At 44.3% G+C, this 13,823-nt stretch overlaps 1 protein-coding gene across 3 annotated transcripts in view; it reads left to right on the top strand.

Moving 5' to 3' along the window:
• The window catches only part of EIF4G1 (eukaryotic translation initiation factor 4 gamma 1), a 1,004,595-nt gene that overhangs the window by 201,829 nt on the left and 788,943 nt on the right, over positions 1-13,823 (top strand). The window contains exon 5 of one of the 3 annotated variants that reach the window (XM_086944449.1): positions 6,804-6,824. The exons of the other annotated variants lie outside the window; for them this stretch is intronic. Coding sequence (XP_086800575.1) covers positions 6,804-6,824 — 21 coding nt within the window. The remainder of the gene's footprint in view (positions 1-6,803; positions 6,825-13,823) is intronic. 3 annotated transcript variants of the gene reach the window in all.

Below are 13,823 nucleotides of genomic sequence, written 5' to 3'. Positions count from 1 at the left end.
GGATACACTCCATAGGTTTTTTCAGTGGTGTCCAAGCAACCCTAATGGACATGCATGATGAATGGCTCTTCAGAGTAAAGGCAGACTCCTCCCTAGCGTGGTTCAAAACAGTTATACAGTTGCTGGGCCTTGCCTATACTGGAAACCAGTTCTTCTAGGAGTGCTAAAAATGTTGTGGCTACTCCGAGCAGAACAGTTCTGTCACCATTAAACTGCATAGCTGCTCCAAGCACTTAGTAGCTGCAACTGTCCTTTCTAGGCCAAAAAAATAAATTCTGCCTCCATTCAGCGTCTACTTCCTGTAGGAGATAGGTCCCCCATCTCGCCACCAGACAGTCACAGGAGACTTCTTAGTGACCAGCTTATCCTAAAGTGCTGTGACACATCCTTCCTGTCTTCTCCGGACCACGGTTCTTAAACCAGGACTGTCTCTTTGCTCTGTCTTGGAGGCTGAGGTTCTTGTCCTGTTGAACAAAGGCGCCAAGGAGGCTGTGACCTTGAAGAGACTCTTACTGCATCTTCAGGTCTTGAATCTTTTCATTCAGTAGGGTTTGCTGGTGCCACCTCCATATGCTGATTCTCCCTGTGCACAGGTACTGTGATTCTACTTTATGGTCTGACTTCATTAATTCACCAAGGCGGTGGGGTAATGATTGGTTCACTAAGAAGGGCAGGAATCCATGAATTTACGTTCTTGGAAGACTGATGCCAGGTTAAGGTAGCGGAGTAGAGTGCCCTTATTTGGACATGATACACCTTTAGCACACTAACCTTATTGCCTGACTAGGGTTTTACAATCTTTTCTTTCGTAGGTCTCACTACCTTCCATATTGAATTTGAGCAGCATAGTTGAGGTGCTCTACATGACCTGTCTGAGTACTTTTCCTTAAAGGGCAGCTCATATTTGACACTAGATTCCATTGCTGGTGCAGACACTGACCAAGTTCATACTTTGTCTTGCTACACTCCAGATGGTGGATAAAGGTCTTGCCAATAGTGCTTAAGGAAAGTGAGGAGATGGATGGGTGCATCTACATAGATTAAACCCCTAGCATGCAGTGTTTTATACTGACAGCACATGACTACAGGTTGTCATATGCTCTGTTCACATACACTGATTCCAAATAGGGGCAAAGCAGGAACCACGCATGACCTAGTGTTTGGTTACTTTATTTGTTTCTTTCGTAACTTTCCCTAAGTGAAATCTCTAGATATTTGTGCTTGCTTAACCAGGGCCACAGCATCTTCTGCATCTTTTACCAAGACCATCATAGTGGCTGACATTTTTCTGGCAGGTTGTCTCAGAGCTCAAGCTCTGCGCCCAGTACTTTGCCAGGGCTCAGTGGCATGATTCAATGAGTTCATTACTACCCAATTCCCCTCTTGCAGGGCATTGCCTTTGTACTCCATTATAAAATGAAGAGCCTGCGCTGGAAAAGTATCCATTATTATTAGCAACATTTATTAAGCGCATGGCTTCCTGAATTTGGCTTCCCAGCACTAGCCATCCCTGCTGGAGATCATTCCCCCTTAAATAAACAAGTGAGTTTTCAGTTGCTTTCTAAAACTAGACCGGTTTTTATCCAGTCTAAGACGGACAGGCAGAGAGTTCACAACTTGGGAGTCAGGTAGGCAAAGGACCAGCTGCCACTCTTAACTCTTGGAACGGTGAGAATACCTAGTTTGGCAGACCAAAGATCTGTGCGCCTTGTAAGGTGAGTAAGAATCTATGGACCAGATCGGTATTTTGCACGGTGTGCCATACATGGTGCCTTGAATTGTACAGAATTTTATCTTCCATCCGAAGATAAAATTACTTTCCTTTGTTTATATTTTTGGTGGATTCTGTATCTTCCAGCAGATTCCTTGCCTCTCCTGCTTTCCCCAACGAGCTAGTTGCATTTGTGATGAGATACCTCTGTATCCGAAGGTGTCATCTGCCGTGAATGCCGCGGTTACTTATGAGCTCTGTTCGGTTCTGCACACCTCTAATTGTGGAAAAAGCATTAGAAATGAGCATGCCAATTGACTCTTATGCATCTGTCACCTCATCTTGGCCTGCTAATGCCACACTGTGCCACCTGGCAATGTTGGAGACTTACTGCTGGGTTGAACATTTCCAGATCCAGTCTCGCCTAGATATTTCTGAGGTGAAGAATTCACAGGAAGATAAAGTATCAACCAGAAACTTTTGCAGAAGGTAAGTAACCTTTCTACCTCCATTTTAGCTCTGTAGGAATTTGATGTTTCCTATTTTGTCTGATTTACTGTTCTGGTGCTGAAATCTTAGATTCTTTTTGGAGGCAGTTGGAGCATCAGAGGGATAAAAAAATGCACTGAATCATCTTTCTCTATTTTGTCAGAAACCTCTTTGCGGTCTTGCATCTTGGAGTGCCGAACTATATGCAAACCGTGAACTAGCTCTAGTTGTCGGAGTTGGGAGGATGATAGATAGGGGGGGGGGGGGGGGGGAGTTTCCCAATGTCTAGATTAAGATTATTCATTAACTTTCTCTGGATGGGCAGGGGTTTCAGATAATTTTCAAGTTAGTCTGTTTCTGTAGCTCTGGAAAGTCTGCCTAATCTGTCCAAGAGACTACTTTTCTGGCCCATAAACAGCGAATGGTCCAGATTCTTCACTTTGTCTTTAGCTCCATTCTCCAAAGTTTCCAAAAAGATTTCGGTGATTTTTTGGTCTGTCCACATATACCCTTGCTCAGTGGAACTGCTGTTCAGTTTCTTCTCCCACAATACACTGCTCTACCCAATGTCCTGCTTGCATTATGAGCTAGTATGATCAGCGAGTGAATCTTCCTACAGTAGAGCCCCGCAACTATGCTTCGATATGTGACAGCAGAATTCTCCCTGCTCTGACACTCCATAAAGTAGATTACTTGTAGGAATGCTGATCTTTTTTCAACCGGTTTGCTGTCACCTGCTAATTTCATAGCACTTTGGTGGCGCATATTTTTGTTTTTTTGGCTCAGAATGCTGACTTCAGGATGCAATATCTCTGCTGCAAAGGGCTAAGGAACACGTGGACCCCATGAGATTAATTCCACCAGACAAGCCTAGGACCTAGATGGTTACCAAGTCTGCAATACTTGTGTGACCCCAGGGGAGAAAAAGCTCATTTACTTTATACTGACACAACCACGGTGGCATGTGATCTTTAACACAACTGTCAAGTTGCGTGTTGGGATAACGTTTTGGAGCAAAATAGCATTCTTGTTTTAAATGTCTCGGTATACAAGAGGCTAATAAGGTCGGTCATGCTACTTCACTAGGCCCTGAAAGTGGGTCTTCAATGCCTACTCCATGAGTACTGCGCCTATTTTATTTACTGAAAGCAAAATTCAAATGTCTAAAAATGACTTGCATATTATCAGAACCAGGTATGTAAAGGGTTGCTGTTTGGTCGGTAAACGTAAAGGCTGACTGTTTGATAGGAGCACATAATGGCCAGAGTCAAAATGCATACCTTAAGAGGTACATATGAGAGAAATGTAAGAAATACGAGCTAAGAGATTGCCAATAAAGGTTGATACCACTTTTCCAATTGGTAAGTCTTGAAAGGTGGATATCAATTGCTTTTAAAACGTGAATTAGTCTTTTTTAACATTTGCTTGTGGTTTTCCACAGCCACCATTTTTGTATTGTACTGAAAGATAGGATTATAGCTTGGGAGATTACAGTAGATCCTAATAATATATCGGTCCTTTCCAACAGTTCCAAAGATTAATAAAAAGGACCTGTGACTACACTATTTTAGTGTGGTTTGTCTAATGCCTACATCTAACCCCAAGATTACTCTCCTTTAGAATATACCCAAGTGCTACTATTTCTGCATGTTGCCATATTTAGTGCAGACTTTTTCACCATCTTAAAAGTGATAGAGCATTGCCACACATAGGAGCCACCCTCTGTTCACTGACATTCGTTTCTTCATAACGTTTGTCTCTCTTGAAACTGGCTCAGTTCTACTCCCAATGTTTACTGCCTCTTGATAATTCCGAATGTAGGACAGTGCCAGGAAGACTTAGGCCCCCTCCCAAATGCCAGGATTCAAGCTGATGTTGGACATGAACCCAAAGGACATAACATTAGTACCTGGGCTTTGGCCCTTTGACGTTTTGTTATACAAGTGTTACCTTATGCACCTGAAGGTAATCGGAGAGCCTGATGTAATGTACATAGTAGAGCACAAGAAGCTGTGGGCCACCTCAAAGTTGAGTGATTGCTCCTTCTCTAGCTCATGCGCCAAATATTGCTTACACTATAAGTTTTCAGTTAAGTCAAAGTCCAGAGTGCATCTGAAGCGCAAAAAGACTAAGTAGGAGTCCTCCTTGGTTGGTCGCTGCATGCTCTGAATTTCGAAGGCCATTGTCTACTTTGCAGCAGATAAAGGTCTTCTTAAAAGAGGCCAAGACGCTCACTACTCCCTCTGGAGTGTCTTGGAGCCACATGGAGACACCGGTCCAGCATTTCTTAAGCACTATGGGCCCCTACCTGGTGCTGATTGACTCAGCTATTACCCATGACTGATCTGGTCCCAATCTCCAACCTGGAACTGATGTAGGCCCACCCCACAATTGTTGGTGCTTACACTGCGGAGGGGCAACCAATCACACTAAAATACAATCCCAGCCTCTTCCATGCCTGTACCATTTCAGGGTTGAGGCCCTTTTTCTTTTCCAATCAGAAGTAGTCCGGGGGTTCGAAAACATTCCCCAAAACGATGAATGACAAGGTGGCCAAAGTATTCCACCTCAACACTAATACAAAACTCTTTGGACCTACAGAGTGCTAGTGGGTTGGATACCTCCTATGCTTCAAGCATCTAGAAGTTAAGTTAATCTAAAAGATTTTCCTTCTGCACCTCCGGACCGGAAATCAAACTCATTCGGAAAGAAATCATTTGCTTCAGCTTGCCTAGCCTAACAGCCTTGAATGTGTTCTTTTTTTTTTGGGCCGATAAACACATGTGCTATAAGACCAGGCCAATAATCTTTCAGGCTGTTAGAGTAATTCAGGCAACCTTTGCCCAGACATCCAAGATATGCAGGATGTGGCAAAGTATGTTTTATATGCGGTCTTTGACATCACGCTGGGAAGCGCAGTATGCACTTGCCTCGTGCTCAGGTGGCTTAGCTGAATGGATGCAGTTGGATTTGCTGGGAGATGTACAGGCATCCCTGATAGACATGACATTTGTTTGCTCTAGCTTTTCGAGGAGGTTGACCCGGTGCTAGATGGATTTAAGGACATCCCTGTTATCGCTCCATCCATATGGTGGCTTTCATTGGCCTGTGATTTTTACCAGCAATACAGGAACATTAGGGGCTATTCACAGGCCCTGGCATATAGTCTGCAGCAGCCCTCAGTCAGTAATGCAAACTTTAGCACCTCCAGAGAGGCATATTGGTAGCCAAAGTTGGCTCTCCAACTAAAACATCAATCCTCTACTTACTCCCTGGCCACATTGGCCTCTAAGCTGCTCTTATTTCCCCTTGCATAGCAATACTCAGTAAGAGACCATATTTATTTTTATCCTCTACAGCCGAAAGCCCTTCACTTGGGATCAGTGGGTCCCTATAGATCATTCATAGGGGATATGCCCTACCTTAAATTTCATCCGCTGCATGCATCCCTGGGGTCTTAGCTCACGTTTTGTAGGACCATGCCATCCTTTTGTAGTGGGTAAATTTGCTCCTAGTTCAGGGGGGCAATTCAGTGTGTGCCAGACTCAGAAGAGCGAGAGTGGTCTTACTCCCACTACTTCCTTGTGCCAAAGGACTCTGTGGTCAGGCCCATTCTGGATAGTCAGCCTGTGAATGTCTTCTTATGGAAGCGTACATTCAAAATGCTGTTAGTGTGCTCTGGACCCAGCGATAGTATTGTCCTTGGACTTGCAAGATGCTTCTTCTCATGTATCAGTCCTGCAGTCCCACAGACTTTGCCTGTGGTTCATGGTGGGGTCTGCCAAAAACCACCATTGGGCATGGAAGTGCCCCATTCCTGAAAATGCCCGAAATATTTTGCCCCCAAATAAAAATATGAAATATAGTCAATGTTGATGTACAAACATGCATTGGCTTGCTTTCCTTAAGCATCTAAGCTTGCGGTTTCCTTGTGTGGTTCCTGCAGTAGGGCAATCCTTCACACACATTACATCCTGTGCAAGTTGGTGCCATTGGAATCGTAGCTTAAGCAACACAACAGACCAACCAATACAACTCTTGGTAGTCCCTGCAGTGTCTTATGTACAATCATGGGGGTTATAAGCTGTTGGCTTAATGGGGTACTTCCTTTACTGCATGGCTCCCAAGTCTAGAGAAAACTGAATTCTGGTTTAACACAGTACATTAAAAACAAAATCCTATGATTGGGAATGTTCAGCATCTTAAAATGACTGTGATTGCATAGAAAACGTTATGCTTGATTTGACAGATAAAGATTTTTTTCATTCATCTTATAAGTGTTGCTGTTTAGTTTTTCTTACTGTTTCCTTGAAAAAAATGTGATCTATTTCTGCGTAATTTACCAGCCACCCTGATTATCGGTCACAGCCGAAATTTCCAATATGACTTCAGTTTGGAGGTTGAAGCTGGTCTGAGCAGCATTGTGCTTGGCACTGTTTGAATGGTGAGGCAATCCACACAATTAACTTGTCCACTTTCAGTGCTGTCTGTGGGTGGGGATTGTCTCTCACTGAACTTAAGTTGAACCGTTTTCCTCTGTTAATCTTCTTCCATACCAGTGTGCATAGGGTTAGCTCGTAATACCATCTTTTTTCTTTTCTAGGAATGGCAGTCATCAGGAGAGGTATTTCTCTTAAATGATTTAAGACGTTTAACAGCATATAATTTATGTACATGCTTAACGTCCTCCTGACAAAGTAACGTTTTGTTACTATTAGTAACTTGTAAGACTTCCTTTAGACACATGAGGGTCAAGGAAACTTTCGGAGTACTAGATCTAAGGGTACAGTCACTCTTGCTTCATTGACCAACTATTTGTCTACTTGTTTTTATTACTTCATAATTTGGTTCATCAGGGTACTTGTATTTAGTTCGTTCATTATTTTCTGAATGAAGAGCCCTTGCTCAATGTATTTTGTTTATCTTGAGTGATCTGCAGCTATTCTTTTCTCTAGTTTAGGCTTTTCTCTGCTCAGTGAAACAACCACAGTCAATAGTACGTTCCTATAGAAGTTAGCAACACACTTCTAGCAGTTGTTTTTGACCAAACATTTTGATCTTTGTATGCATACTACTTGGTATTTTTCATAGAATGGATTAGGGTAGTACTTAGGAATAGGTAGAAGGACTAATTGATAGGCGAGGGAGCAGTTTGTGGTTGTATACAACACAGTGGTAGGAGGTTTGTTTCTGCAAGGGATTTGAAGTACTGAGCTGTCCTAAGCAAGGTATGAGGTGCTTCTCGAAGAGGATGTCCTTTATTTTCCTTTTGAATTGCAGGACTGGAATGCCATTCCAGATGTCATGTAGGTTGACCTTCAGTTGGGTCGTCTGTATTGATGCTGGTGAGCAATGATTAGCAGACATTCAGCTCAGGATGACCGTGGTTGGACATCTTTTCTAAAATCTTCTTTGGGACAGTATAAATTCACTTAAATGGTGTCCTTGACCAGAAGGATCAACCGCTCCTCGGACAGCCTTTACAGTATTATGCCACACATTTCTAATATCAGACATCTAAAACATAGGAAAATTGCATGTGGAGGAAGTGGCGCAAATGATACTCCGAAACATTGGGCTGAAAGGCGCAAGGAAAATGGTCCAGGACATTCCTGCATGTTCCCACCTCCTGATAGTTATCTGTAATTTAGATGAGACTAATAGCTAGGTTAGTATAATGGAATAAATCCAAAGAGATGCCTAACTAGTAGTGAGGACATAGAACACTTCCTGTAAGAACCCCAAAAACCCTTAGCCTTGAAAATTTTTCTAAGACTCCACTGAAGTCTTGTAGGATTTGTGTTAAACCCTACAGTCTTTTAACCTGTTAGAAATTTGACTTTGCTAAAACCGTTTCACTAAAGGAAATTCTTGGGGCACCTTTTTTTCCCCTTACAAATCTTTTTATTGGCAACTGCAATAAAGAATCGTACAAAACTGCACCATAAAATTATTAAACCTCACAATAGCCTTGTCAAACCACTCTGCCTGGAGCACCTTACTATTCCATTCCTGACCCTTCTGGGCATAATATCTCACCAATGTGAAGTTAAGAGCTGGATGTTGGTGTAGCCAGAAATTTTAAATCCATAGTGAGAGCCTTAGTTGCATGTGTGGACTGCTTTTGCAGACTGCATAGACCCCTCCCCAGACTCGCCTACCTAACCTTGGTCCTTACAGTTTGGAGCAGTTTGTCTCCTAGTGTACATGGATTGTGGCAGTGGGCATACCTTTCCAGTCTGTATGTCGAGCTGTCTGAACCCAACCACCCCCGCACTACCCAAGGAAAGAATGAATGGACCACTGGCCCAAAAAAAGCCATGGGCACAGGTAGGTGCATATCCAGACTGAATAATACTTGGGAACAGTTTGGTGGATGCCTATGGTCGGCTAGATGTATGCAGTCTTGCCTTTCTTGTCAGTGTCACTGTTGCAGTGGAATCTGACCGGTTTCACACGTTTGAGCTCTGGTGATGAATTTAGGTTTACTGCTGTTCGTAGGCAAAGATAGTTAATTTTTGTTCTGGTTTAGTTTAACACAAACACTTAGCATCCAGATTTGTATGCAAGCAAGACCTTGCTAGTAGAATTCTTGCCTCTTTTAGTTGAGTTGTGGCCGATATGGTCTAATGGTATTTCATCCTGCTGTTTTATGCCTTTACCCTCATGTTAGAACAAAAACGTATGCATAGCTTAGTAAAGATCATGTATGTATGGTGACTTTTTAAATCAGAGTTGCACTTTGATGTCTGAGGGGCACTAGTGTACCCCCATTTTGGGTGGCTACCACTCAACTCTGCCATGTGAATGGAGGAGGTAGCAGCGGGGTTGTCAAAAGGAAAGTTCCACCCTGTTCCCAGAACTGTAACTAAGATATGTATAAAGGCTCTCTTGTATGCAGCTTACTAATAAACAGTGGACCCCATGTTTATGTGCTGGTTACTTTGTTTCGAACAAGCTGTGAATATTCATCGGATACCCGAGCCAGCATGTACACCCCTACTGTTACCATCCATGAAGCCATTTGTTGGCTGCAGTGAGGTCTCAGCTGATTCCCTTTATGTAGTGTAAGTTAATATATATAGCATGTGTTGTCCGTAGATGCATGTGCTTAGCATACTCCTGCCATCTACTGTTGGGCTCGGACCTTTACAAGTTGTTTTTTTGTTCAAAGAAGTTATTTTGGTCACAAGGTAAAGTGACTCCTATAGCCTGTACTGAGCATGTTACTCGGCTCCTTTGGTCTGTTTTTCCACCATTGGGCTTGGATGTTGATATCTGAGCTCCAGGTCCTTACATTACAAGAGCATGTCTTTCAAATATTTCCAGCATAATCAGTACTTCTTACTAACCCTAAATTTCTACCAAAAGTAGCGTGAGCTTTCCACACAAATCAATAATTGAGCTACCTGTTTTCTTCCCTAATCTGGAGTCTGTAACAGAGCTGTGAACACTTTAAAATGTTAAAAGGGCATTACTGTATTACATGGAAAGAACCAACTCTCTTCTCAACACACAACTTAGTTGCATTTACAAACACACAGTAAGGATCTCCAATATCCAAAGCAGGAATAGCCAGATGGATAGTTGGATGTCTTCAACCTTGCTACAAAAAAAGCAAACAAGAGTCCTAACTAACTCCAAGGGCTCACTCCACATGCAAATAGGAGCCTCAATGGTAATTTAGCAAACATCCCACTAGTGGCTATTTTGTAAAGCAGATACATGGAATAACCCATATACATCCACACTATTGTGTTGTCTTGGCTAATCAACAAGCTAAAGTGAGTCAAGCTTTATAGAATACTTTTTCAAGCATCGAAGTCCAACAAGAGTTAAACATCACTTACGGGGAGCACTGCTTTACCTTCAATGCTAAGCTTGAGAGGCTTCAATCCTGGCAGGTCCACCTCCCACAACCTGCACACTTTTTTATCTATACTTCAACAGTTTGACCCTCGCCTACCAGTGCTTTCAGCGTATTTAGACGCTACGAAAGCATTTGATTCCCTAAAGTGGTCGTACCTGTTTACTGTACTTCCCAAGATTGGCATTAGCCCTAATTTTTTGTAACTCTTCCACCTACTTTATACTAACCCGACTGAAAGACTTCAGGTGAATGATGTGCTGCCAGTCTTTCCCTGTGGCCCTAGGCTCTAGGCAGGTATGCCCTTTGTCCCCCTCATTATTCATGATAGCTATGGAGCCTCTCGCAGCCAGGATGCGCCAACATCGCGCTGCCATTGGACTTGGCCTCACAGACAGAGGCTTGATCATAACCTATGCCGACGACATTACATTATACATCCGGGAGCAGGCCACAAATCTTAACCCCACACTATGGGAAATCCTCCTATTCAGAGGCATATTAGGTGTTCAGGTTAACTGGTCCAAATCTACCCTCCTCTCCTTAACACCGGCTCCAATTGAATCAGACCTGAACTTCCCACTCACATGGGCGGATCCAGCAGTCCCGTACCTTAGGATATGGCTCTCTAGTGGGATTTCGAATATCGGTCATCTGAACTTCGACCACCTAATCACCTGGCTAGAGGGTAGGATTTCCTTTTAGACCAAACTACCGCTTTCGCTTGCTGGCAGGATAGCAATCGCTAAAATGATCATATTAACCAAGATCCTATAGCTCTTTGCCAACATTCTCATCAACTCACACAGGCTTTTTTCAAACTATTACGCTCCCTTTTAATCTTTAGTCTGAGCAGGTAAACAAACCTGCATTTCCTGGGAGGTTCTGACACTACCATTAACACAAGGTGGTCTGGGGCGCCGGACTTTGAATTCTACACTCTGAGCGCTCAAACCAAAAACCTCCACTACTGGGTCCATCCTGTTCCATTTCAACCCCACATGGCGGTGGAGAGGGATGTAGCCTTCCCAGCTCCTCTACCAGCTGCTATCAATTACATCTACAAAAGGCCCAATGCTGAAATTAATACAGTTGAAAATTTGCGCTGGGCTTGGGATAGACTTCGGGCGAAATTAACACAGCTTTACGCCCCTAGCCCACCACCCAAGCTTCCCTCCAATGCAAGACGCCGGCTCTACACAAAGAGCTCGACGAATGGGGCTGTCCTCTTTTGCTGACCTGTATTCGGATGAGGAGTTCTTGCCTCAGCTACAAAACCTGGAGGACGCACGTTCCCCTCCCTTGGAACTTCTACTCTACCACAAACTCAGGGCCAACTGCTGACAAATGCAGTTTTTTCCCACTGCACCTACACCCCTACTTCAGTTGGAAAACAGATTAGTGAACCCCTTGTCCAAGAAGCTTGTAACCCACTTTCATAATATTACACAGCAGTCCAGCCCGATCACGACACCAAACGTGCTGGCGCAGTGGTCCTCTGACTTGGACGCACCACCCACAAACAATGGGCCTATTGCTGCGCTCAACCAAAGCGCTTCTCCATATTATAAACTGCGGCTCTTACACTTCAAATACTTACACAGGTTATACCATACGCCAGTGCAACTACAATAAATGGAACTGCGCCCGAATGCTGCATGCTCAGCACAGCAGGGGAAACACTCTAGAATGGATGTGGTTAAGACCGCAACATGGTCTACACCGCACACATTCACCAAACACTATTGTGTAGATGTGTTTGCGAGACAACAAGCAAATGTAGGCAAGCAGTACTAAATACTATTTCAAACTACAACAGGTTAGTCACTGCTTTGGAAGTATACTGCTACATAGTCCATGCAAAGCATGTGATCTACGGCTCACATGCCTCGAACAGAAAATTTTACTTGCCCATTAAACATCTCTTCTTGCCATTTAGAGCCCTAGATTCACATGCGCCTCCCCAGTCTCCTGTGGTTGTTGTAGTTTCCAATTTACATACACGCATGGACATCTCTAGTCCTTACTACAAACTCCATTCTCACCTTCTGCGGGAAAAGAATCTATACCCATGCGCACTATCTCCGAAAGGAGGAGTCAAGTCCCCTTACCTTGTGACTGGAAAAACTTCTTTGAAGCAAAACAACTTGCAAACATCCAAACCCAACACTAGATGGCAGGAGTATGCAAAGCCTGTGAATCTACAGCTCTACATGCCAAGAACAGATGTTTACTGGGTAAGTAACATTTTCCTTCCATTACCTGGGTGACCCTATGCCTTCACCTCCACAGCCTCCTTTTCGTAAGTTTTGCTAATTTCGCTTAGTGATGGAAGCAAATGTGGACTTCAATTTGAGGTGGGGCGACATGACAACTTGGTCAGACCTAGTCATTGTTATCTGCCTTTAGAAGCCTATACAATCTTGCAGGCAGCAATGAAAGAATGCTTCTCGAGGACTGATGAGCCTTCAAACTTTGCAATGTTGCTAACCCTAGCCCATTTTAACTACTAAAGGTATAAATAAGTACTGGACTCATCCAGGATGTAGCTTTTGTTGCATGGGTACGTCTAAGCCCCCACGCCAGTCTAGTCTAGACTAAACACTCTGCTAATGGTGGAGTGGTCTCCTGTATTGCTACTCTTCCTAGACTTTTCTTAATCTGGTGAAAAGACTATGCTTTCTTTCAAGGAGCTAGATTGTGCCTGCCATACAGAATCATCCCATTCAAGGGCACATCTGCAGAAATTCTCGCTCATTCGAAGGACCCATGTGAAAACAACCAGATTGACTTACCAAACTCTGAAACCACTAGATCACACCCCTTCTGGCCTGGAGGTAGTTAGAATAGCATCTGGGTCAGCGGAGAAGTGTGGCTCAATGGTTAGAGGCGGCAGACCCTGGTGCAGAGGTCTGGCCCAGGACCAGGGTTCCATTCCCGCCTCAGCGGGTCTTGGGCTCAATTTCCTCAGACCTGATAATTCTCGCCTCTGTGCCTATTCTAATAATGGGTCCCACTCTGCAACTCTGGGCAATAGCTTGCTTAATCTCCACAACGGCCCCAACAGCGCTGGGATGCCTGGCTTCACGTTGGGGGGTGCCCAGGAGTGAGCATTTCACAGGGAAAAGCCAGGAAGTGTTCCACAGCGGTATGTGTACAGCGCCAAGATGCCTCAGGGTATAAGTGTGCTATACAAGTACAAATTAATTTCATTTCAATGAGCAGCTTCATTTTTAGGTTTTGACTAGCAATGCATGCGTACGAAGTACGCATGCGCTAGGAAAAATCTTATGATCTGTGTGTGGAGTCGGGTCTACGCCCCCTCCTCCCATTGGCTAGCTCCATAAATGGAGGCTAACCATTGGGAGTTGGCTCTGTCCGTCAATGCCGGACCAGATTTGGGGGCGTTCTCGAGAATTTTTGGCTTTTGGCGACGTCACGCTATGTCAGCCAAAAGCCCTCTGGAACGCCCCCGAATCTGGTAAGGCACTAATGGCACCCCGAGCGCTCTGCCGCCTCCTACTATGGTGCAAACGCTGCCTCCCTGATTGCCGCCGCTGCCCGGGCCGAGAATAACTTTAGGACCTCGCCGGGGCCGCGGAGAGCAAGAACGAAGGAGCTGCCCTCCCATTGGCTGAGGCGGTCGAGCCCCCTCAGTGCCGCCGCGCTAGGAGTGGTTCTCGAGCCGCCGCGTCATCGCTGGAGCCGCGGTAGGGGAGATGAGCATGCCCGGAGCCGTTGTCATTCGTCGGTTAA

The sequence above is a fragment of the Lissotriton vulgaris genome, chromosome 11, assembly GCF_964263255.1.
Source record: "Lissotriton vulgaris chromosome 11, aLisVul1.2, whole genome shotgun sequence".
NCBI lineage: Eukaryota > Metazoa > Chordata > Amphibia > Caudata > Salamandridae > Lissotriton > Lissotriton vulgaris.
The sequence above is the reverse complement of the archived record's forward strand: the minus strand, read 5'-3'. Positions and strand labels throughout refer to the sequence as shown.